Source organism: Haemorhous mexicanus, chromosome 19, assembly GCF_027477595.1.
Source record: "Haemorhous mexicanus isolate bHaeMex1 chromosome 19, bHaeMex1.pri, whole genome shotgun sequence".
In the NCBI taxonomy this organism is placed as follows: Eukaryota; Metazoa; Chordata; class Aves; order Passeriformes; family Fringillidae; genus Haemorhous; species Haemorhous mexicanus.
Genome location: NC_082359.1, coordinates 13,405,093 through 13,429,674, shown reverse-complemented (window position 1 = coordinate 13,429,674; position 24,582 = coordinate 13,405,093). Strand labels below are relative to the sequence as shown.

Below are 24,582 nucleotides of genomic sequence, written 5' to 3'. Positions count from 1 at the left end.
TTGTTCCAGCTTGGAGCAGCCTGTGCTTAAAGATCCTGGTTCCCCCAGCCCCACACTGCACACACTTCACCTTCTGCAGCTCTGCAGGGTCCCCAGACTCAGGGCTCTGTCTCCCCAGGCCAGGATGCTGATGAAGAATAGGTTTAAATCTAGATTTAAGCACTGGGTTGTCAGTGCCTCCCCCAGCCCCTTCCAGGGCCAGTTTGTGTGGCTGGTTTTGCTCTTTGCTGGGAGCACGTGTGTCATGTCACCAGCAGTTTGCTGGCAGTGGGGCTGTGATGCCAGGGGCTGATGTTTAATTAGTGTCTCTCTAAAGTGCCTGGAGCTGGGGCTGCTGTTCAAAGGCCTCAGAGAGCACCTGTGGTGTGGGCTTGGAACTTCAAAGGGAGCTCCCTGGAAAGAATCAGCGTGCAAAACACTGCAAAGTGCTCATTTCTGTGAGCTGTGGGCTGAATTCTTCATTGCCCTGTTTGTTGATTCACCCTTTGCCTCTCTGCAGTTTGGGAATAAAACAGTGATTTTCAGAGCAATAGTCCTGTGTGCACGTTTTGTGCAGGAGAAATTCCAGCTCCAGCTGGAGAATGTTCTTTGTGAAGCAGATGTCTGCCTTTCTCCTGTCTTAAATTCATTAAAAACCCCAACCCCACTCAAACAGTCTAAAACACTAAAGCCCCAGAGCTGAGGCTCTGAAGACAAATCCCTAGCCAGAGCATGGCTCAGAAAGGAGAATTCAGAGGTGTAGCATTGTCCACAAGGGTCTTAGGATGAGGGAAGAGATGAGAAAGTTGACTCCATGTGTCGGAGAAGGGAGACTCGGATACCAGGTGGCCATCAGCAAGTCTCAATTTATTATCATTATTCTCATGATTAAATATACTAGTTAATCAGCTCATACATATTGCAAAATCATAGCTCCTTATTGGTTAGGCTGCATTTTTCGTCATTGCGAGTTATCACTAACAACTTCTACATTCCTGTAGTTAAGTAACAATTTCTGTTCCGCGTTCGCATCTCTTTTTGCACATTCTTATAAAGCTTCTTTGTTCTCAAGGGAAACTTTGCTCTTGGAGCTACCCTTGGCCTAAATATCTCTCAGCACTATCAAGTCAGCCTGACCATGGCCCTTCTCTTCAAGCCAGCCCTGCACAAAACTCTCCACACTTCCCCCGTTTTCTTTTTGGGCAAGAAGGGTTGCATGTTTTTCAAAAAGGCTGTCTGTAAATGCTCTAATCCGTGCTAATATACACTGCAATATACAAGGCCCAAAAAGCAAAATACATATTATAATAAGCAAAGGTCCTGCAAACATCATAACTAAACTCTTAAGCCAGCCAACAATTCCTAAAGAGCTCAGCCAAGCGTCAAAAGGATTTGAATTAACAGTAAGTTTCTTCATGTTATCACGCAACAGTTGCAACTTCTTATGAATTGACTCTGAATGGCTGGATAAGTTAAGGCAACACATACCCTCGAAGTCCTCACACCCATGTCCATGGGCCAAAAGCAAAAAATCTATTGCGGCACGATTTTGTAGTAACTGATGTCTCACATTGTCGACATCAGTCACCAGTTCACCCAATATTTCAGAAGTAATATTAATTTGTTTTCCTGTCCAACAGGCCAATTTTTTCAATTGTGTGATTGCATGTGCTGCAGTTACCCCTGGTGTCAATAATGAGGCAATGATAGTTGTTGGTCTGTCCCACAGTTCTACCCTGTCATCACATTCCGGCCCCAGTTGGTGTACAGCACGCCTAGCTCGTCTGCCCCCCTGTGTCTTATTCTGAACTATTGTGATACTGGGAGCAAAAAGTGTTAGTTTGCCAAGGTAACAGGGACCTCCTATTTTATTGGCAAATAAATGGTAGCAGGTTCTACTCCAGTAACTTCCACTATTCTAGTGCGCCCCTTCTTAAGCAATGTTGCTATTTGCTCAACTTTTGTACTAATTGTCCTTTTGGCTTGTAGGGGCGGGGACAACCACTCCAATACCCTTAGCTCCCCCGTTTTCTTTTGAAGTTGAGTAAGTGCCCCAAGTAAATGATCAGGTGTGGTCCATATCGTAAGATCAATGTTCAAGGTGGGCTCACGACGAGACACAAAACCACTCTCAACACATCGCAAGATATCCCGTAAGACGGCACCCTGCAACGGAGTAACAGTCACTGGGGTAGCTGGATCAGTACCCTTTAGTAATGGCCGTAAAGAGTCCAACAATGAATTAGGGATTCCAACTATAGGTTTTAACCATTGAAGGTCCCCTAAAAGGCGTTGAGCCTCATTAAGGGTTGAAAGTTTCGTTGCCAATTGCAGCTTTTGTGGACGTACTGCTTGATTTGTAATAGACCAGCCCAGGTATTTCCAAGGGGATGACTGTTGCATCTTCTCTTGAGCAATTACAAGAGACGATTCTGCTAACGTGGCCTGAATTTGTTGCAGCTGCTGTGGTGTAAAGGGTGTTGCTTGCGCGAACAAGATATCATCCATATAGTGGTAAATAATGGTATCAGGCCATCTCGCCCGCAAGGGCTGGAGTGCTGCATCAACATATAATTGGCACAGCGTAGGTGAGTTCCGCATTCCCTGGGGCAAAACTCGCCATTCAAACCGCTGGTCTGGCCCACCCCTATTAATGGCTGGCAGGGTAAAGGCAAATCTCTTAGTATCTTGGGGGTGCAATTCGATGGTAAAAAAGCAATCCTTTAAGTCAATAATTAATAATGGCCAATCTTGTGGAAGCATGGCAGGATTGGGAAGTCCAGGTTGTAGCGCCCCCATGGCTTCCATCTGTTCATTAACCGCTCGAAGGTCATGTAGTAGGCGATATTTCCCTGACTTCTTTTTAATCACAAAAATAGGAGTGTTCCATGGACTAGTGGATAGTTGTAAATGTCCTTGTTGAAATTGCTCCTCCACTAGTTTATGTGCTTGTAGTAAACTTTCCCTTTTTAAAGGCCATTGCTTAACCATTACAGGGGTATTTGTAGTCCATGTAAGTGGAATTGGGAAAGTCCAAGCAATGGCAATTACCCCAAAGGGTGCTCATTTGATAATACAACCCCAAGTTGTGCTAACACGTCTCTTCCAATTAAACAGTGTACTGTGGGTGGCAAGGTGACTATTGACAAAACTGTGACCAATTGTTGGTCATCTATCGCCACTGTCACTGGAGGTGTTTTTCGGGCTAGGGTAAATCCTCCTATTCCTGTAACTGTATCCGTGGTATCCTTGGTAGGCCAGTCCTTCGGCCATTTATCCGGGGAGATAATGCTGGTATCCGCTCCTGTATCTAATAAGCCCCAAAGTTCAATTGTATTTCCTGCATAGGTTATTTTCACCTTCTTTTTGGGTCTGCTGTGCAAGTCCATTGTGAGCATTGCTAAACCAGAGAATCCAAAACCTTGGTTACCGCGAGGGGTCGGTTGCAATGGTTGCACTCCACTATTAAGCTGTGGAAGTGGTATAAATTGTGCAATGCATTGTCCTGCCTCAATCGTTAGCGGTGGAAAAAGAGTGTAAGCCATAATTTGTATTTGTCCTTGATAATCCGCATCAATCACACCGGGTAACACGAACAGTCCCATTATAGAAACCGAAGATCGTCCCAGCAACAGTCCTCCATAAGGTTGTCCTTCAATTTTTATAGGGCCATATATTCCAGTGGGGATTTTAGTGGGCCGTGTCGTCATCAGGGTGACTTTTACTGCTGCTGCCAAGTCGAGTCCCAAGCTCCCTGTTGTTGCTGGTTGAAGACAGGAGGTGACGCTGATGTCACGGCAGCGACTTGTGTCTGGGCGCGGCTGCCATTCGGATGTTGCTGGAGCCACGGTGGAAGCACGGAGAGGAGCAAGAGCTGCAAGCACTTGTGATTGTGTGGATTCTGCCTGTTTCTGCAACCCTAGTCCTAGTTCCTTAATAACACTAACTAAAAAAGCCTGCGAGCCCGTCGGTTGCAAAGCCATCCTCTCTAAAGCTTCCTCTATGGTCCAGTTGGCACCCAAAGTCGCTAACACCTTTTTAGTGGACTCGTTGCTATTTTGCAAAGCACACTGTTTAAGTAATGCCCCGCGCATATACTCTGGCACCCCTGCTCTCTCAATAGCTGCAGCAGCTTTGTCTATAAAACTTCCAAATGATTCCTCACGTCCCTGCTTAATTCCCATATACATAGGTATTCCTGAGCTATCCTTCACTTGTTCCATAGCGAGCCGCACCAACCTCATCGCTTCTCTAACCTTATCTGGACCCATTATCATTTGGGCTTCGGTCCTTCGATAGTGCCCAACCCCCGTTAATTCCTCCAGCGTAACTCCCTGTAACGGGTCTCCTGGTCCCCTCTGTACCGCTAAGGCTTCATTAACACGTCCGTGCCAGTGTGCATTAAATAACAGCTGCTGATGTTGTGTAAATATCAACTTCACAATGCTCCGCAAGTCATTGGGAAGCAGCAACTGTGTATCAAACAAATAGTCGAGCATTTGCTTAGCGGGCTCACTCTTAAATCCAAACTGACTAACTGTCTGCCGCAACTGAGCCAACAATTTCCAATCCAAGGGTGAATACGTTCCCAATTGCACCGGCTGTCCCTGTTGGTCCACCCCCTGAGTGTACACCACGGGAAATGCCCATTCTCTTGCTGCATCTACCTCCGCCTCCTCTCCCGTTTCCAGCCCGTGCTTAGCCAGGGTATTCCATGCCTCCCTCCGCTGCCGAGCCATCTCCCCCCACAGGTCGCTAAGCGCCCCAGGGACAGGTTCTGGCTCCGAGGGGGTTGCTTTTGGAATGTCGCGCCCTGAGGTATTTATGGGCTGTAACAAAGCATCCGGAATCTCACTCGCGGGAGGCGCAGAGGGCTGCAAGCCGCTCAAATCCGGACATTTCTCGGGCCCCCCAGGGAGAGGTATCACGACTTGCGAAATGCCAGGTGCTCGAGGTTCACTGTCTGACCCATACTGAGCATTCCTCTTATGTGCCTCAACTGCTTCCCTAGCTGCTCTCTTTTCTGATTCTTGCTTCAACAGTGTATTATGCACTACTCTCCAGACCTTCCCTAGCTTTTTTGCCGTCTTATCGTCCTCCAAAACTGCGTCCCACAATACATCTCCTAACTTACGCCATTCTGTAAGCTCATGCACCGTGTGCGGATTTAAAAAACAACCTTTCGCATATCCCCAAGCTAACAGCCCCGGGAGTTCCTTTTTTAAATCTATTTCCTTTAACCCCCTCCTATCTAAGTGGTGAATAAATAAATCATATGCTGCTTGCCTGTCCATTGTATCGTCAGCGCTGTTGCAACTCTCCGGCTTCGGCAGCACGTATGGCCCAGGACCACCGCTGTAGCTCCTGAGGGTGTCTTCCCTACGTCGTTTGACACCGACCCGGTTGCGTCGGGCCCCAACGCTACTTCACCGACCGTGGCACGTTCTCCCCTGTTTTCTTTTTAAAAGCGACAGAGGCACGTCGGGGTCACCATTTGTCGGAGAAGGGAGACTCGGATACCAGGTGGCCATCAGCAAGTCTCAATTTATTATCATTATTCTCATGATTAAATATACTAGTTAATCAGCTCATACATATTGCAAAATCATAGCTCCTTATTGGTTAGGCTGCATTTTTCGTCATTGCGAGTTATCACTAACAACTTCTACATTCCTGTAGTTAAGTAACAATTTCTGTTCCGCGTTCGCATCTCTTTTTGCACATTCTTATAAAGCTTCTTTGTTCTCAAGGGAAACTTTGCTCTTGGAGCTACCCTTGGCCTAAATATCTCTCAGCACTATCAAGTCAGCCTGACCATGGCCCTTCTCTTCAAGCCAGCCCTGCACAAAACTCTCCACATCCATGTATCAGCAAGCTAGGTTTATTATTTTATGATGGATAATATATTAAAACTATACTAAAAGAATAGAGAGGAAGGATTTCAGCAGAAGGCTGGCTAAGAATAGAAAAGGAATGAATAACAAAGGTTTGTCTGTGACCCAGACAGTCTGGACAGCTGGGCTGGGATTGGTCATTAATGAGAAACATCCAGGTGAGACCAATCCCAGACCCACCTGCTGCATCCCACAGCAGCAGATAAGAATTGTTTGCAGTTTGTTCCTGAGGCCTCTCAGCTTCTCAGGAGGGAAACCCTAAGGAAAGGATTTTTCCTAAAACATGTCGGTGACACAGAGGCCTCTGCTGCTGTTGGCATCTCATCTCCTTTGGGAAGTGGGGTTGAGTGGGTGACACCTGACACTGGCTCACATTCCTTGGAGTTTGAAACCACGAGGGGAGAAGCAGTGTTTGATAAATTTACTGTTTAAGTTACCTTCCTGGGCTCCTTTTCTGCAGTTTTTCTCTCTCAGTCATGGTTTCTTCAGCCTCATGTTTCATCACTCTTCCCTGCATCATCCAGCCACTGTGGGGATGTTTCAGTTGCCTGCTGAAACAGCTTTTATCCTCTAGTGGTTTGTGTCCTACGAGCTGGCAGCCAGGGACACAACCCTCTTCCTGTCAAAAGCAGCTGTCCAGTGGTCACTTCTTCCTGGAGAATTTTAACAAGTAGCAAATTAAATTAAGAATGTTAATGTTTTTTGGCTACTGGGCTTTTGCTGCAGGAGTAAAAAATGTCAGTCCTTGCCACGAGTAACATTCCTGCATGTCTGCTCATTAAAACTTTTAAAACCCTCTATTTTCAATAGAGCAAATTGGTGCCTAAAATTTTGATGCACTAAACCTGGTGTCCAAGGCTACAAGGTTTAAATACACAAGAGCAGAAAAAATCCTGTGCGCTGGAATTCTTGCTCAGCCCATGTTTAAAATTCTGTTGTTCTGTTTCATGGTGTTTGACTTGGAGCACTGATGAGGGACAGTGGGGATTCTCACCCATTTGAATCCCACAGAGGGTCCTTAGAACAACTGTGCTGGGACAAGAAACCTCTCACTCCTCATCTTACTCTGAGATGCACAAATAGAATGAAGCAGTCCAAGGACATGCGTGAGGGGTGAGGCTGAGAGATGTAGTTACTATTTTTTCAGGATTTATATGTGGAGAGGATTACCAGCTGCCTTTGTGCTCCTGCACAGTAGCTCTTCTTGGAGAGCACCCAACAGGGAAGTTTTTGTATTACTCCAAGGGATCTCTTCTGCTTGTTTGGATCAGCCAGGCTTTTCCTAGGGCTCTTCAAGATGAAAATCATAACTGTAACTGTGCTCTGGCATGCACTGGAGTGAACTGCTGCAGCTGGGTACTGGCAACACTGCGTGTACCCTACATTAAGGGCACAGGATAATTTTGAGCAGTGTCATTTTGGTATTAATTGAACTCCCTTCTGCCTCAATGACTTCACTGAGCTGTGAGGCTTTGCCTGCAGCAGAACTCCTTGCTGCTGTTTAGCAAATGCTGCTTTGGTGGCCACTCGTGCAGATGACAGAAAGGTGGTTACATGTGGCACTATAAGAGCTATAGTGTTCAGCCTGCTTTTATGTATATAACCAAAACTCCTATTTGAATTACTCAGTGAAATACCCATTTTATATCAACAGCAACTCTTTGGAGCAATGCAGGCTTTTTTCCTCTATTGAAGAATCTGCACCTTTTATTTATAGAGTTCCTTTCCTTTCTATTTGCTGTAGCCCTGGTGCTGTAAACCTTCAGTAATGTCATCAGGAATCAGTGGAGTTGTTCCCAGGAGGGAGGAAAGGTCTTTGCAGAAAAGGCTTTTCAGGCTTGGGATTTTTGCAGCAAAGACTGCTCCATGGATTTCTGTCCCTCGGATGCTGTTCTCTGAGCATGTGGCATGTGTGTCATTGAGTGAAGGACACACGGATCCATGGGTTTAGTTTGGGCCAAGCTAATGTAACAGTCCCATTGCTGTCAGGGGCTCCTGTGTCACCTCCTGCAGGGAGCTGCCCACAGCAATGGATGAGAGAATTCCTGTGAAAGAGAACTAAGCATTCCCAATTCTGTGATGTCCAGAAGATGATTTTTTTGTGCAGCTGTGAGAAGTTGCTAGGGAACAGAGCTAACTCATTTTTGCTGATGGCTCTTCGTTAGTGCTGTGGAGCAATGTTCCTTCCGCTCTCGGCGCGGCTGCCGCCTCATTCTGCATCAGGATGGGACTTGGAAATACCTCAGAGCTGTCCTGCTGCTGGAGTCTGAAAGGAACTTTACTGGAAAGAGCATTTTTCAGGTCACTTCCAGCAGCAGCCCGTTCAGCAGGGGTGCTGGGAGTGTCACCATGGAGGTCTGGAAGGGCAGGTTCCGTCTGGGGCCCTGGGAGGAGCTGTGGGCTCACAGAGCCTTTGCTGGGTTCAGTCCCTTCAGCAGAGGACAGGAACGTTTTTGGAGGTTCTTGATGTTATCTGTGGCTGCTGATACATTTTAGGCTCAGCTAGAAGCACTTGCTTTAAGATGCACCCTCCTTGTCAGTGGGCATCAGGCAGCTGGGGGAGTTGGGGTGCTGGCTGCTTGAGGAGTCCAAATTCCTGCAGTTTTGATTGCTAGCACCATCCCTCCTCTCAAGTCCTGTGGAAAGGCTGTTGGCCAGGCCATGGCTCTGAAGGAGTATCTGCATCCTCAAACAGCTGCCTCACTGTGTGACCTCAGAGAGGCCCTGTACCAGGCACTGCTTTTCAGGTAAAACCAAAAACTGGTTTGACCAACCCCACTGCTTCCTGGTCTATACGGAGAATATAAAGGTCTGTTCCTATTTCTGCAACTTTTTGGAAGACTCAGAGTGCACAGTTCACCAGTTGTCTCTTGCCTTTTCTGTGCTCAATTGTCAGCCAGTTCAAAGGAACCAGAAGAATCCCCCACTTGTTGCTTTCCCACTCAGCAGAAATGTGTAGATGTGCACATAAACACCGAGAGAAGGGTCCTGCAGCTCTCTGGAAATGTTTTGTTGCTCTGTTCTCTTTCCTCCTCCACGTGCAGTGGAGGGCTGGGTGATCCATCAGGCACTCATCCCCTGGGCTGCAGGGTTCTCTGGGGCTGGCCAAGAGCAGCCCCAGTGCCATGCTGCTTGTGCTCTGCTGGCTGTTTCAGAACCTGTTTTTCACCTGTGAAATGGGGCAGATGCCACTTTGTTTTCCCTGCACAGAGTGCCCAGTACTGTGCTTTGTTTTTCCTGTCTTTCCTTAAATCTAAGTCTAATTTTAAAAAATTGCTGGTTGCACAAGCTGTGCTGCTAGCAGCTTTGCTGCTGTTTGGCCAGGAATAAAAGGGATGTGCTGCATTGTTTGCTTTCTTACCAGCAATTTAGAAAGATTTCAGACCCCACGTATGATTTTTTGCATTTGTTTTGGAAACAGTACTTTGAAGCAGTCCACGGGGCTCCCAACCACTTTAAATCAGCAGGCAGCACTGTTTATCTTTGCCTTTCATTTTTGTAAGCAAACACCTTCCTGCACAGCCTTGAATACAGAAATGATTTGCTGTGCCCTGGCTGCTCGCTGGTGCCCAGAGCTCTGTCCTGCAGGGGAAGGTGCTGGGAGGGATCTCCTCCTCCTCCTCCTCCTCCTCCTCCTCCTCCTGCCTCCGGCATCCTGCACAGCCCAGAGATGCAGGGAGCAGGAGGGGGCACCAGCCAGGCTGTGGGCATGGGGGCAGCCAGGAGGGCTGTGGAAAACCTGTTCCTGACCTTGCTGTCACGCTGGGAGTCCCAGGATGGCTCCTGCTGGGGGGCACAGAGTGCCATTCTTAGCTTGAGTGTCTCTGGAGGTCGGCTTCCTGACCTTCACCCAACTCAGGGTCTTTCTGAAGAAAGATCTAGTTCTGCTCCCACTGAGGATGGGGCCCTCTGATGCCTTGCTTGGTGAGTAAATAGAGGTCAGAGCTGCAGACTCTCTATTTGTTTCTGCTTTAAATTGATTTGTATGCATCCTTGCCTTTTGGCTCTCCAAAGGCTTGTGTGTTCTACATCTTGCAAAACATGTTTTTAACAGGGACCTTGTTTGAAAGGCACAGGAATAAAATCTGAATGTGTGCCATGTGTGCAGATATCTGCACCTGTGTGCATGCACACAAACTTCAACCACAACAGGCAATTCTTGGCAGCCCGTGAGATACACATTACAGACAAATCTATTTTATTTAACTCCTGGTATGCACAATTCAGCTTCTGAAGCCCAAATAGGTCTTGTGCCCTTTCACTAATTAAATTTCCTTATAAATCCACCTGGGCTGTGTTTTTGTAATGTCTCCCTTTGAATGGTGCTGGCCTGGTGGCTGTGTGCAATGGGTTTTCCTCCTGAAATGTTAATTAGGTGGAGAATGTGTTATGCTTTGGAAAAGCTGCATTGCAAACCCATAGATAAACAGATTGATTTAATTTTAATCTGCTTTCATGGTGATGCATAATGATAACTGGTTTCTGTCTCACAGGGCTGAAAACCACAGACCTTAATAAGAGTTTGTGGGTATATCATACAGCTTTAAATAGCTTCTGTTGTGCTAGACCGCTCTCCATAAATTATTCCAACTCCATCAGCATCTCAGGGACTCCCCATTCTCTTCTGCTGTGGATTTTCAATCAGTGCAACTATTAGTGTAATCTGAAGAAACTTGGAGGTATCTGCTCTGAAAACAACTGCCAACACTGGTTTGTACATCAAGTATTCAATGGGGAGAGCAGAACCAAAAAAAGCCTTGCAGAAGCCAGCTCTGCAGATCAAATCACAGCATCCAAATCCTACCTTTTATAAGCCATGCCAAAATTAATTAGGGAATTAAAGCCACACATTCAGATGGTTGGTATGAAGTGTCTTACTACGTGACCTGTTTTTTGTGATCTCCCTTTCCTGCTGAAGTGAGAAAGGTGCAATTCCCTTCAGCCAGTCCTAGAACAGTTGGTTTAAACGGGCCCTCCTCAAATACAATTTCCTCCATGGAAAGAGTTTCAGCTTTAAAGGTTCGTTCCTGATGGGGAAATAATTTTTGGGTTTAATGGTCTCAATTTCTTCAGGGCTTTGTGGTGGATACAGATCCAGAAAGCCTTTGTAGCCCTGGTTTTCATGTGCTCACAGCAAATACGCCGTAGGGCTGACAAAGATGGCAGAGCTGTGCCTGTTTTCTCAATGGCAGACACGTTTTATTTTTCACTGATGCTCAGAGAGCCTCTTTCAGGCTCAAATTCTGTCCTATATTAGCTTCAGCCAAAAAAAGCAATGAAGCTGCAGAGGGAGACAAGAGAAGGGTATGACCTCAAAGTGCATAAATTTAGCATCACCCCAATGCTGTACTTAAAACTGGAAATGCTGGGAACACAAATTCCAGCCAGCCCTCCTTGTGCTGTGGAATGGTTAATTTGGACTCATCCACTGAGGGCTTCTCAAATAGATTTTGGCCCAAGGATGGTTTTTCAGGGAGACTGGAGAGACAGAGGGCTGGATTAGCTCTGGGTTTTGTTTTCAGTGTGAATCTTGGCCTTGTGCTTTGCTGTTGTTCAGTCTGGAGAGCTCTCTGGCATTCCTCATTCCCATTCCAGTGCTGTTCATGAGTTTACCAGCTTCTCTGGCATTGGCAAACCTGCTATCCCATATTGCATTCAATTCTGGTACTCCAGGATGTAAAAGAAACTGTCCTGAAGTGAAGCCAGAACATTTGTTGCTGTTCTCCATTGTTTTGTGATATTTTTGTGCATTTGAATGTGATTGTTTGAGCAGAGGCCTCAGGGAGGGGAGGAGGTTGTGTGCAGGCAGTGAAACATCAGGATGTAAATGTCAGCAGAAGTGTTCTGGTATCAAAACGACCTCATTTAAGCAACATAGAGCTCCTGCCTGACCTCAGATCCTGCAGAGATGTCTGCATTTAATGTACCACAGCAGGAACAGGATCATTCTGCACTCACTTGCAGCAAGAGACAGCTCCCAGGGAACTCTGTGAGTGCCTCCAGCTTAGTCATGCCACAGCTGCTGTCTCGATTTTAGATCCCATGGTAGCACCTGGCCCCACACTACCTGATTTCAAGCCTGACATTTAATTCTGGTCTCCAGGAAGACCCTGAGGAGTCTGCCAGCTCCTGCTTGGTGGCTGGAGGGTGGCTGGGTTTGCTCTTCAGCCCCTTCCAGGCTCAGGGAGCACAGACAAGGTGAGGTGTTTCCAGCTCTAGGAGCAGCAGTTTGTTCTTGGATCCAGAGGGGATGTCACTGAAGGAGCCTGTGTGGAGCCACCCATGGCATTGTCCCCAGCAGAAATGGGCTCTGGGCAATGAGAGGTGCAGGGCTGGGAATGCCTGCAGGGTTTTGTGCAGGGACTATTCTGCTGCTGGCTCAATCAGTGTGTTTGACTTTGCAGTGAGTAAAAACTGACCTGCTTCCTTTGTTTCATGCCATGAGAAGCTGTGCTCAGGTCCATTTCTGCTCCCATTTGGCTTGGCTTTGGTTTGAAATGGGTGGTGGGGGAAAGCCTCTCCCCACCCCTCCTGCTGCCATCCCTGCTGCCCAGAGGAGGTGGATGTTGGCAGAGGGAAGGCTGCCATCCTGCTCTCCATGGCTGGGTTAAGGTCAAGCTCTGGGCAGGAAGAAACACTGAAGATAACTAGAAGGAGCTTCTATTTCTGTTTATTTCTGAAATGCTTTGGGGAGATGCAGTGACAAGGCAATCTCAGAGGCCACTGTGATGTCTGGTAGGTGCCTAGGAGCTCTCAAAAATGCCCTCTCTGCACACAATTTATCTGCCACCTTCTCATCGCTGCTGGTGACAAGATGACAACCAGCGGTAGCAGGGTGTTAACAGGCTCCCTTTTCTTTTTCTCCTTTGATGTTGAAAGTAGCTCTCTTTCTCAGAAGGACCATGAAAGGTTCCCACAGATCTTTGCCCCGAGCACTTACAGTAATGAAAAGCTAACTTCAGTGTCACGGGTCTGAAGCATCTTTATTTAGAGCTGTTTAAGGCTCGGATTGCCTGTTTGTTTGTGTGTGTGCTGGAAAGGGGGGTGATACCTGTGTGCTGTGAGCAGGGCACTGCCAGAGTGAGATGGGGAGGGGAACCCGGCCTGGGCAGGGTGTCTCTGCCTGGGCAGGGTGTCTGTGCCTGGGCAGGGTGTCTGTGCCCATCCCATCCCGGGCAGGGTGTCTGTGCCCATCCCATCCCTGGCAGGGTGTCTGTGCCCATCCCATCCCGGGCAGGGTGTCTGTGCCCATCCCATCCCTGGCAGGGTGTCTGTGCCCATCCCATCCCTGGCAGGGTGTCTGTGCCTGGCCTGGCCAGGATGTCCACACACAGGAATGACACGGGCTGAAAGCTGAGCCCTAATGGTTGTAAACTGCAGAGAGTGGAGTTGCTAAAGCAGCCCCTGTGATAAATGAGAGAGGATGCTGCCTGCATTTGAATTGCAGTTGCAGCCTCTTCCATCTCTAGAGTAAACAGTGTTCAGTGGGTCAGGGGATGGAATTGGGAATCGCTATCTTTATGCACTTAGGTAATGCATTTCCTTGATTTCAGTTGGGATGTATTGATTCTGGGAGTTCCTTCTGTGCTTTTTCTTTGCTTCTCCCTTCCCTTGATTTGTACCCTGTCAGCATTGACGAGTTTTTAGGGATGTGGACTCCCAGAGGCTTTGTTTGCCAGGATTGATTTGGTGCAAGGGGTGAGCTGCTCAGAGCCTGGGTAACTGATGTGAGCAGTGATCCAGAGGTAAATAACAGCCAGGAGGTGGTTAGCTGGGTGGGCTCCCTGTTGGAAAAGGAACAGCAACCCCAACCAGCCACGACTCAGATGTTTATGGGCCTTCCTTTCCTCCTCTCACCGAGCAGACTCTGCCCCAAGTGAAGTGATGGGCACAAAACACTCCAAGCACTCCTCTTGCTGCAGCCCAGCCTGGGTGTTTTGAGCAAACTTCCAGCGTGTTGGCAGCAGGAGCTCCAGGCTGTGGGAATGAAGGCAGCCCCTCACTCACAGCTGGCAGGGCTGGACATGAGCTCAGCTTCGTCCAGGCTGGGGCTCTCCAAAGCCAGCAGCTCAGCTGGGTCACCCACACCCCCCAGGGACACTTCAGCCACAGCTGCTGTGTCAGAGAGCTCGGGTGGGGATGAGCTGCTCAGTCACAGCCACACAACTGCACAGCACCTGGGCCACCCAGATCTCCCTGGGGAGCAGGGATCGTCCTTCTGTCACTCCTCTGGGCTGGTGCCCAGCAGTTTTCCTTCCTTGAGGTGGAGCAGGAAGGCAGGACAGATGCCAGTCCCTAGGAGTGGCTGAAGACACGTGCTGAGAAATGCTTCACCAGACTGTGTGGCCTCTTTGTACCTCCCTCTCTGAGACATTGGGAATGGAGTTTAATTTCCACTCTCCTTTGACTGCTGATCTCTTGTCCTGAGGGATGTCTGCTCTAGTAGCAGTGACTGTACCTGCTTAAAATTCGTTTTGTCAAATTAGCATAGGAGAACTTGCACAAAAATTGGCAGCCTCCATGTATTTATTCTTCCAGGTGTGCTGAGGAAATTGCAGCCACTGCTATTGAGTTAGTGCTGGAAGAAAGGAGATTTAATCCTTTTTGTTGAAGACAGTTGAAGGAATCCTTTGGCTTTTTATTCTGAAAACATCTGCGTGGATCTTGTCCTTCAAAGATTTCCTGAGCAATTTCATGCGGGGGCAGAGCTGACGCTGCTGTGGTGCTGCTGTTTTGGTGCTGTTTGCTGCTCTGTGTGGCAGCAGCTGCTCAGACAAAAACCTCACACACCTTTTGGGGTTCTGCCCAGCACTGAGAACTTGCCATGGCACTGAATGCATTTTGTGTATGAGATTTTTAGCAAATATGATTAAACTGTCGTTTCCTGACACCTCCTGAGGCTTGACCACAATGGACTTCTTTACTTCTTGCAAACACATTCAGGAAGCAGAAGTTACCAGCAGCAGGGACTCCTCCTCCAGTAATTTGGCCAATATTATATTTCTACCTGAGGGGTAATTCTGTAGTGCCCTGAGGTAGAAATTTTGGAAGAGAGAGAGGCAGAATTGAAGAACGCCACACCTGATAAGAGGAACTGAAACATATTTGAAAGTGCATCTCTCTCCATATAAAGTCCCTCTTCTCCACTTGTAGTGAATAAGTTTTTATTCTGGTTGTTCTTTCACCATGCAACCCCAGTGTTATGCTAGCACATGAGAACTAGAAAGTGCCTCTCCATAGGAGCCAGCCCAGTTTGCCATGTGGCTTTTCCTGTTGTTGAACCTCTCATGCATGGAAACAGCTCCAGAGAAATCATTTGCTTTAGGAAAAATAATAATTTTTTAAAATAAGTATTGATAAGTTCAGAGCTGACAGCACAATTAAACCCAAAAGTATTAAAAGAAAATGTTGTGGACTCAAAAAGCTGATGAAAATAAGAGCAAAGATAAGGATTGTCACCTTAGAGAAACCAGAGAGGGAGGAGAGAAAGGGTAGATTTTACTCGTAGTGAGGCTTAGCAATGGCTCTTCACTCCAGCACCCAATTCCCTTCTTTTTACACCAAAAATGGCTCTTTCTGCTCCAGTACAACAGCTTGCAGCCAGGAGAGAGCCTTAAAGTGCCCAGGGTGCCCAGAGTGTGTAAGGGAGGAGCAGGAGTGAGGAGCCTGCTCCAGGGCACACCTACCCCTCAATCCAGCTATGACTAAAGCTGTAATTACCATTAGTTCAATCCGGTTCTGTCTTGATACAATTTCTTCAAAATATGAAAGTCTTAATTAATTCTCTCATCTCCTTTCCCTGTCCTGCAGTTGATCTCTTAAAGAGTGGTGGCATTTTCTGTGGGGCAGCAATGAGAACGTGACCATGAGAGGAGGGCTGGGTTGAGCTGGTGCTCCCTGTCTGACTGCTGCAATGTCTGCTTGTTTTCCCAGGGCCAAGGTGAAGAGAGGTGTGAACGTCCTCAGTGTGAGAGCCAGCAGCCCCTACCTGTGGGACATCAGGGAGAGTGTGGATTACACTGGCAAATATGCACCAGCTGTGGTTGTGTGCCAGAGGAAACCTGCTGCTGAGAGCAGGTAGGTCATGTCCAGCAGCCTTGCTTTTCATACCTCATTGCTGCTTTCAGTGCATTTTCATGATTTTGATTCATTTTCCTGTGGTGCATGAGGAAATGCTTTTGGAAAAGCTGTGATTTTGGTTTGTACTCCTTGCTCGGTCCACCACACAAATGTTACTCAGTCCTAGTGCTCAAAGGAAGTCAAAGCTAACAGAAAATGTTGTCACAAATGATTTGGAAGAACTTGTTTCATATCTTCAAGTTTGATTGTGGCTAGTTTAGGTTTTCTTAAATTATCTTCATATGGCTGTTTGTGGTGGATTTTTTTGGTTTGGTTTATTTATTTTATGTGGGGTTTTCTTGGTGGGTTGGGTCCCTTTCCTTTCTTTGTTGGGTTTTTTCCTTGTTTCTGTTTTGGTCTTTTGTGACTGTATGATAATGATGTTAAGGGTGAGATTTATGTGAATTTTTGATCTGCAGAAGGAAATAGATTTTCTGTTTTCTGTTCCCATTCTGCAACATTGACGTGTCTTAAAATGCCTTCATCTGGCAGGTGGATGTTCCTTTTTTAATCACAACTCTTTGGTTTGAGAATAAATTTTTATATAATGTGCTGCTTCTTGTTCATTGCTGCTGGAACTGCAAGTCAAGTGCACATTTATAAGGACCAGACTGCCTTTGTTTGTGGTTGGCATTACTGATAGAAAACCTCCCACAGGATGTGTGTGATTCACGTGTGAAATGTTACAGAATCTGATGGGGTTTGGGGATTTATTACATGGTTCATGATATAGAAGTAAATACCTTCTGAACCTAATAGTTAGGAAGTGTCATCTCCTTGCAATCTGCCTGTATGGACAAGAAAAGCAAGGGAAGAACTTCCCTTTGTAATCACTTTCTGCTTATAATAGCTCAGATTCTACACAGCTCCTTTGCTATAGATGCTGAATTTTCCTCACCTAAAGCATGTATTGTCATGTGTCTGGCTGCATGGCATTGGGCAAAGCAGAAATGTGTGTGTATGCCAAGGTGGGCACAGTCTGATTCCTTAAAATCCCCCTTCAAAGCTACTGGAAGAAAGGATGAATATTTTCATTGACAGAAATGGGCACTGGATCAAAATCAGAGATTATTTCAGCAATGAGTTTTCCATCACACTTTATCTTGTTGGGCCCACAGAGTGCATTTGCCTGATTTCTCTTCCTCAGCAGGAAAATGTAAAGCAGCCCCATGGGGAAATTGAATCTTGGCAACTTAACTTCCCTTCACTATTCATCATCCGGTGGCAATCCTTTAAAATGACCCCTGGTACACAAAAAATAAATTACTATGTCATCTTTCATGTGGATTCTGTGTGCTGGCACATGCTGAGTATGAACATTGCTGGATGTTTGTTAAAGAAATCTGGGGCTCTACACAGATGTTCCTGGAAGGAAAACCCAGAGAGGAGAAGGTGGACGTGTACCTCTCCTGGGACTCCTGGTTTGATTCGCTCCATCGAGTTCCCAGCTGAGATTTTCTGCTTTTCTCACTTTTGAGAACTTCTTCCTCCCTCTTTGTAAAGGAGTGCAAAGTATTTGCAGTGCAGTACCCAGTGTGTTGTTTTCCTCATTACATTTAGTTGGCTCTGTTTAGCTTTGCATTTGGAGAAGCAAGATCGACATTACATGGGGAAAGAGCGCATTGCATGTGCTCTACAGACTTTGGGAAATAATTTTATCCTTATCTAGAAATGTTTGATGTCACCAAATGGGCACACTGTGTCACAGTTAAATATTGATGTCCTTTACCAAATTTCTGGCCTCCACAGTTCATTTAGAAATTACAGCAACTCTTGTTTGCACATTCTTTAATTTCTGCTAAAAAGCAGAGGTCTGATCCCATGGATGCAAAGGTGGCAATGTTAATTAACTGCAGATCCAGTACCTTTGTGTTCCTGATAGTTTTACATGGATCAGAAAATAGTGTTAATAAAGCTAACTCAGTGTGACAAGTGTAATTTCACGGCTTAAGGAGGCACTTGTGCAAGTGACAAACCAGAGCAGAGTGCCAGAGCCTCCCCAGCTCGGGGTTTGAAATATATCCGTCATTTTGTTTGGAGAGGGTCTGGCACCGGCAGCTCATCCTAACAGGATTAACATATAAATATTATCACAGCCAGCAGGGTGTTTTCAGATGAATATTAACAGCAAATATTATGATTCTGTCTGGGAATAACTAATTAAGCCCATCTGTCAAGTATGATTTGAAGTTCTTGTGCCTTGCTTATTACGGGCTGGCGACAGTGTTCCAGATTAATGGTGAAGCAATTAGAAAGTTCTCCCCAGTTCTTCTGATTTCCTTCTCAGGCAGCAATAATTTTGTACCACTCTAAATCCTGGCCCAGGAGATGATTAGATGGGTTTAGTGCTTGTAGCATCTGCACAGCACTGCTGTTCCCGTGAAGCACTGATCCCCCACTCCTCTCCTGTCAAGCAGGTGACCAAACAAGCAAAGGGAAAATGGTGTGGGAAGGAAACAGTGATCAGAAATGGGACTGGGGAAACCCTTCCAACCCTCAGTGAGTCTGGGAGATGCATCCTAATCTGTGCCATCCTTTACTTCTGCCCTGGCAGCTGGCCGATTCTGTTTGTGTGTGTTCCCTGTGTAGTGAGGTGATGGGACAGGAAGGTGAGACTGAGGAGCCCTGCATTTCCTGAGTGTTTCCTTGGCTCAGGGCTGGTTCTCACCTCACCCAGATGGGGCTGTGCCAGCAGTGATGGGGAGGAGGAACGGGCAGAAGTTCAAGCTCTGGACTCCTGCCTGTTCTTCCCCTGTGTTGCTGTTGGACCGGCCCTGTGCCAGCTGGGATGGGCCTGGAAAATCCCTGGGGGGCTGAGGATGAAGATTTTATTGGGTTTTCCTCCTCTGCAGAACATGACTGGCAGCACTTCCCTCCGTCCACAGCTGCTGGGGAGACATTAGGCAAGATGGTCTGGTGTGATAGTAATGGGTGGCTCCATCCTCTTACAGTATTCTACTGATGTTTGTATTTTGGGTGGAAATGTTTGTTATTCCCTTCCACTGCTGTGCTCTGTGCCTGTGGCAGGAATGGAGCCACTGATTCAGTCAAATACAGAATAATTACAGACAAAGCTTGGCCATCTCTGAGTAGAACCTTAATGAACATTTCCTGCCTTATCACCGAAAGTATTTCAGTTATATAATGGATAATTTGCTTGGCAATTTCCTTTCCCTTTTTCTGGAAGTGTAACAAGGACAGCATTTGTTTTGATACTTTTCCTCCTCAGTTGTGTAGCACTGAAGGAGCTGCTGGTTTGTGCTGCCTGAAACCAGATGCTGCTGTCAGAGAAACTGATTTTCAGTTTGAACTACAAGTGACTAAATCAGTTTGTGGGAATGTGAACACAGTGAGAGACACTAACAGGATCTTCTAGGCCAAATTCTTCATTTATTCCTGCAGGTCTCATTTGTTCATAGTACTGTATTTCAGTGCTTCATTTTCTTAACACTTTTATAACTGAAGAAATTACTTGATATTAAATAACAACAGGGGACTGGAAAATGTATGCCAGCATTGCCTTTGATTTTTCTACACAATATTTTCTTTGTATTGCATTTATGCCATTGTCCTTAGTGCCCCGTTTCTCTCATTTTCCCATGCAATTATTAAACATTTTCATGTTGTAAATGCAGTGAGTTATTGCCTCACTCTCTTACTTGTTGCACATGCCAGTACATTTGATGGACTCCCAAGAGTGCTGTAGTCCTAAAACACTTCTGAAGCCAACAAGAGCAACAAATTTAACATAAATAACAGCCTAATGGCCACAATAATTACACTCTGTCTCTTGCTGGTGTTCATCAAAATGCTTCATAAAAGTAGTTTAATGTTTTAGATCACCATTAATTTTCTTCCTTGCTCCCTTGTGCTCACATGACTGTGCTCACCTAGAAATGGATTATTGCTTGGAAAGAGAAATTTCTGCTCTAAAATGAGAGAAAAGGACATGTGATGTAGTAAAAAAATCCCCTTGTATTTTGTCACATCCCATCCTGTGGGAATCACGTGAACTTCACTTTGTCACTGTGAAATAAAAGCAAGAAAGAGATTGCAGAAATCAGACTTTGAGAATGGAATGGACTCGAGGGTGATGTTTTCAGAGCTGGACAGGCCCAGCAGGGGAAGGGCTGGGCTAGGCTGGATGTTTGGGGATTTTAGTGGCAACCCCATGCATTATTTGTTTATGTGAATTCTAAGCAAAAAAATATTTCTCCTATTCATTTTTTAATCCTGGTTTTATTATTGAGGGAAACAGGAGGGAAGGGAGAAAGGTGACGCTTTTCTGTGGTTCCAAATTTGCTTTCTGAGAATAATTATTCAGCCCTAAATTTGTCTGTTCACTGAGCATCGTTGGTGCTGATGTAACACAGGAGGACATCTCTTGTTGGGCAGGTGGGATATGTTCATTTAATTCAGAAACAGCAGGGCTGAGCTCCACTTCTGCTTCTGAGACATGAGGGTGAGGATCAGCTGCAAACATATTTACCCTGGGTACTTCCAGAGTTTCATGCTGTGTACACTTTGGGTTTTTCTGTTTCTCTCCTATGTTATTAGAAACCCCCAGGCTTCCACGAGTTTGTCTGCTGTGATCACGTGAAGTACTGAACATCTCAGGAGTCATCTTTACATTCCTCTGGTTGAAGGCAATTAGTCACAAACCTCCATTTCTCATTTTAAAGCTTAAATTTGCCCTCAGAGAGAGAACCCCTTGAGATGTTGAGGCAAAATAAATTTGTCTGAACCAAGCCTCAGTGCATTATTATTTTACATGCTGACCCACTTTTTCCTTTTTTTTTAAAAAGAAAACTATTTTATTTAGCAAGAAATGCAGAATCGTTCTTGAAATCATTCTATGCAATGCTAATACAATGGAAAAGATCTTTATGGTTATCATCAGGGGTCAAATCAAAAGGAAAGAGATGAAATAACCAGTTATTAGATAAAGGCCTTTTTAGCCAACTTTTCCACCTGTTGGTTTGAGACTGGTTCATTTAAAGCACTTCAAAGGCATGGGGATGGCCTTTGGCATCCTGGGGGCCCTGCTGGCTCTGGCATTCACCTGGAGCAGGTAAGGCAGGGGGCTGCAGCTCCAAGGGCAGAGATGATTCCCTTTAATCCCAGCTCAGTCTCGGGCTCTCCTTGGGGAGCACGGCTGTTCCTGCTCCTTTGGTGTTGAGCAGGATGCTGCTGGAAGTGGGAAGGGTGAGAATCAGCCCTGTCTTTGAAGCTGTTAAAGAAAATAAATTCCCTCATTCAGGGATTACCCTTTTGAAATCCCAGCCTGTCACTTCTGTGGTGCCCCAGATCTCCTGGGACTGGAGTCCTTGGAGCAGAGCTGGGATCTCTGTGGGAGCTGTGCTGGCTCCCCACACACCCAGGGACCCAGGGGCTCCCAGCTGCCAGCTCTCATTGCATCTGTGGAATAATGGTATCATTCATGAGATGCTGTGTTCCTTGCAGAGGGCTTTGCAGGAGGTCTCATCTTTCTTGGCCATTCTTAGGTTTGGCTCTGCTTTAGTGACAGTGTGCTCCAGGGAATAGTGACAGACAGTGGGGATGGCAGGCTGGTGTCCTCAGGGCCAGTGGCCACTCCCTGGCTGTGCACACCTCCAGCACAGCTCTGCAGTCCTCCTCTGGGTATCCAGAAACCCTGGGAGGAAATTGTGTGTTCTCTGCACTGTCACAGCTGGAGACAACCTGGAAAATGTTCCTTAATTTGAGCTGGAGCAGTTCCATGTCCCCATATGGCAGCATCAGGGTAACCCACCCCAGCTGAGCCAGCTGTGGCCTCAGGGCACAGCTTGGGACAGAGCAATTCTGGCTGCTTGGAAGGAGGATGGATTTCATTCCCTGGCCTGGTTCATCTGGAAGCATGTTACCCCTTTGGATGTCAGATTCAGTCTTACTGGGTTTTACTTCACTTATAAAAATAGTCTTGGAAGGCAGGGATCCAGAGGTGCTTCATGTGTGGGGCTCCCAGATGATGCCACATGGAGCACGGAGCAGGTACTCAACATTCCCTGTCCATGGACTCAGCTGGAGTACAAGAAAAGCTCTCCTGGCTTCAGCAGCAGTCTGATGGCTCAGAGGTGGGGCTGTGGATGGACCTGAGGAGTTCTGATGATTCCTGTGCTCACACAACGAGAGATCCTTTTCTGATGCTCTCATGGGAGCAGTCAGAGTTTCATTTTTGGCATTTCAAGAGGTTCTCCAGACACAGAGCTGTCTGTGCTGTGCTGGTGATCAGCCTTGTTCTCTGTGAGCTACCCCAGCAGTGCTGTGGACAAAATGAGGTTCTGCAGCACCATGTTCAGCATCAGCAGCTGGAAGGAGTTCTCAGGGGCTCCTCTGAAGGTACTGCAGCTCTGCAAACAATAAATAACATTGGGGCTTAATCCCCTTTCCTTGAAAGTTCTGGCATGAAGAACTGGGCATCAGATAACTGGAGGGAAGCAATCTCAGGTGAAGCAGGTTGCTGGCAGAAGTCAGTGACAGAAAAGGCAGGTAATTCAGGGATCTGCTGGGAATTTTGACCTCTCCTCCTGGGTGAGGTGCAGGTGTTCTGGGGGTGTTGCTGTCACCTCCCTTGCTGAGCAGAGGCCCTTCTTTCTGTCTGGTGCTGGAGCAGCTAAAGATATTTCCAATACTCCAGATAACCTCATTCATATTTAGTGTCTCTATTTTTACCCTGGTATTACCCAGTGTAATAAATATAATTTTAAGCTTGAGAAAGAATTATTTCCCTTAAGAACCTTCAGGATTCATCATTGTTATGCTTGCTCTGTGTTTGTGGTACTTAGCACTGTAGTTCTTAAACCTTTAGTAGCCCAGAGGCTAAAAATAACAATTCCAGTGGGACAAAACCAGTTTGCTTTCTATTACAAAAGAGACAGCAAGTGAGTAATCTCCTGTCTATTGAAAATCTAATATTAAATGCAAAAGTGTGTCTTGTGAAAATATCTCTAATGCTGCTGTTGATTTTTTTTTTTTCCCCCTTGGAGGAAATCTTGTAAGAAGTAATACTAATTACTGAGAGAGTTGGAAAGTTGAGTGGATGACTTAAAATACGAGCTGAGGCTAAAAATATGCCTGCTGCTCTTGAGACTTGGGAATTCCCATGTTTTGGGTGAAAAAAATCAATCTGTCACATCCAAATCAACACAGGACCAAGCGTGGGCCAGAAGGTTAGGGAATTATGTAACACAGCCTGGCACCCTCCTGAATCCCAAACCCAGTCCTAAATAAATTCCAGCTGCTCGTACAAGGCTGAGTTCCCTGGGCATTTGCATGACTTTATGGCTTCAGCTCTTGCTGTGCAGATGCAGCAGTGGCACAGTTCTCTGGAATTACTGCTGCTGTGTCTTGGATCTCTGTTTGGAGTTTCTGCTGGCTTCCGTGCCACCCAAAGAATTTGGGTGTTTAGGGTGCCTTGTCTTAGTGGGTGTCACCCAGTCTGACATGGACACGTGTGTAAAATCTGGGGTCTGAGCTGGGTGTGCTCCCTGGATGCTGTGTTTCCATGCAAGGAGTGTGCACTGAGCCTCATTCCTCCCCTGGGAATCTGCCCCTCCAGCAGCACACTCCAGCCTGGCTGGGGTTTCCAGCCCGAGATGGTCTGGAGCTGAATCCTGTGGTGTCTCTGGAGCTGGTGCAACGTGCAGCAGGCTCTGTGTCTCTGTCAGGGGCTGGGTCTCAGTCTGCAGTCCATGCTCGTTGTGTGAGTGATGAATGCTGTTCTGTGTACCATGGTTTGACACCGAATGTGAGCGGAGGAATGCGCAGAGAAAACATTCCACCAGCAGTCAGACAGCAGGATTTAGGAGTGTGTGGGAGTGGGAATTCAGGCTCTAGCATCCCTGGCAGTGAGTGAGCTGGGAAGGGACCAGTGGCCTGTTGCACGATTCTCTGGAACAGTGCAGGATTTACTGCAGAGTGTGTTCCCTTTGGTACTCGGGAGCCCTCAGAGTTCTTCGTGTCAGGAGTAGAAATGTGGGTTTGTATCAGGTATTCTTGGAAATGTGGGCAATTGCTAGCTCTGCTGCTCTGCCTGTGAGAGTGGCCTAGGCTGGGCGTTAGGTTAGACATCAGGGAAAAATTCTTCACTGGAAGAGTGGTTGAACTGTGTGCCCAGGTGGAGTCACCGTCCCTGGGCGTGGCACTCAGAGCCATGGTTTGGTTGGTCGTGGGTTGGGCTGAGGATCTCAAGGCTCTTTTCTACCCTGGTTAAATCTGCCATTCTCTTTTTCAGAGATGAGAAGTGCCAGTCCATGAAATGTGGCCCTGGCACGGGGTGCATCTGCTGCTGGCCCTGTTTCCAGGAGGATCCAGAGCAGATCTGAGGCTGTGCCTGGGGTTCTGTGCCAGGGTGGCACTGAGGGATCACCTGCATTTATGCAAATGTGCTCCTGTTATTCTTAGTTCCAGGGGTTACCTGAAGCTAATATTCAAATGTGCAATTAGCTGAATGGATGGCTACTCTCTGCAGTGACTCTTGAGATAAATTTTCCCTGGCATGCTGCAGGAATGCCTGCCTGCCTTTTTCTCAGCTTTAGCTGAAATACTTGAAAATCCCTTCAGTGTTGACAAG

The 24,582-nt window shown here is 46.7% G+C and overlaps 1 protein-coding gene across 1 annotated transcript in view; it reads left to right on the top strand.

Annotated features, from left to right (window-relative positions):
* The window catches only part of TMEM132D (transmembrane protein 132D), a 208,189-nt gene that overhangs the window by 63,407 nt on the left and 120,200 nt on the right, over positions 1 to 24,582 (top strand). The window contains exon 3 of the mRNA XM_059863227.1: positions 15,807 to 15,950. Within this exon, the coding sequence (XP_059719210.1) occupies positions 15,807 to 15,950 (144 nt within the window). The remainder of the gene's footprint in view (positions 1 to 15,806; positions 15,951 to 24,582) is intronic.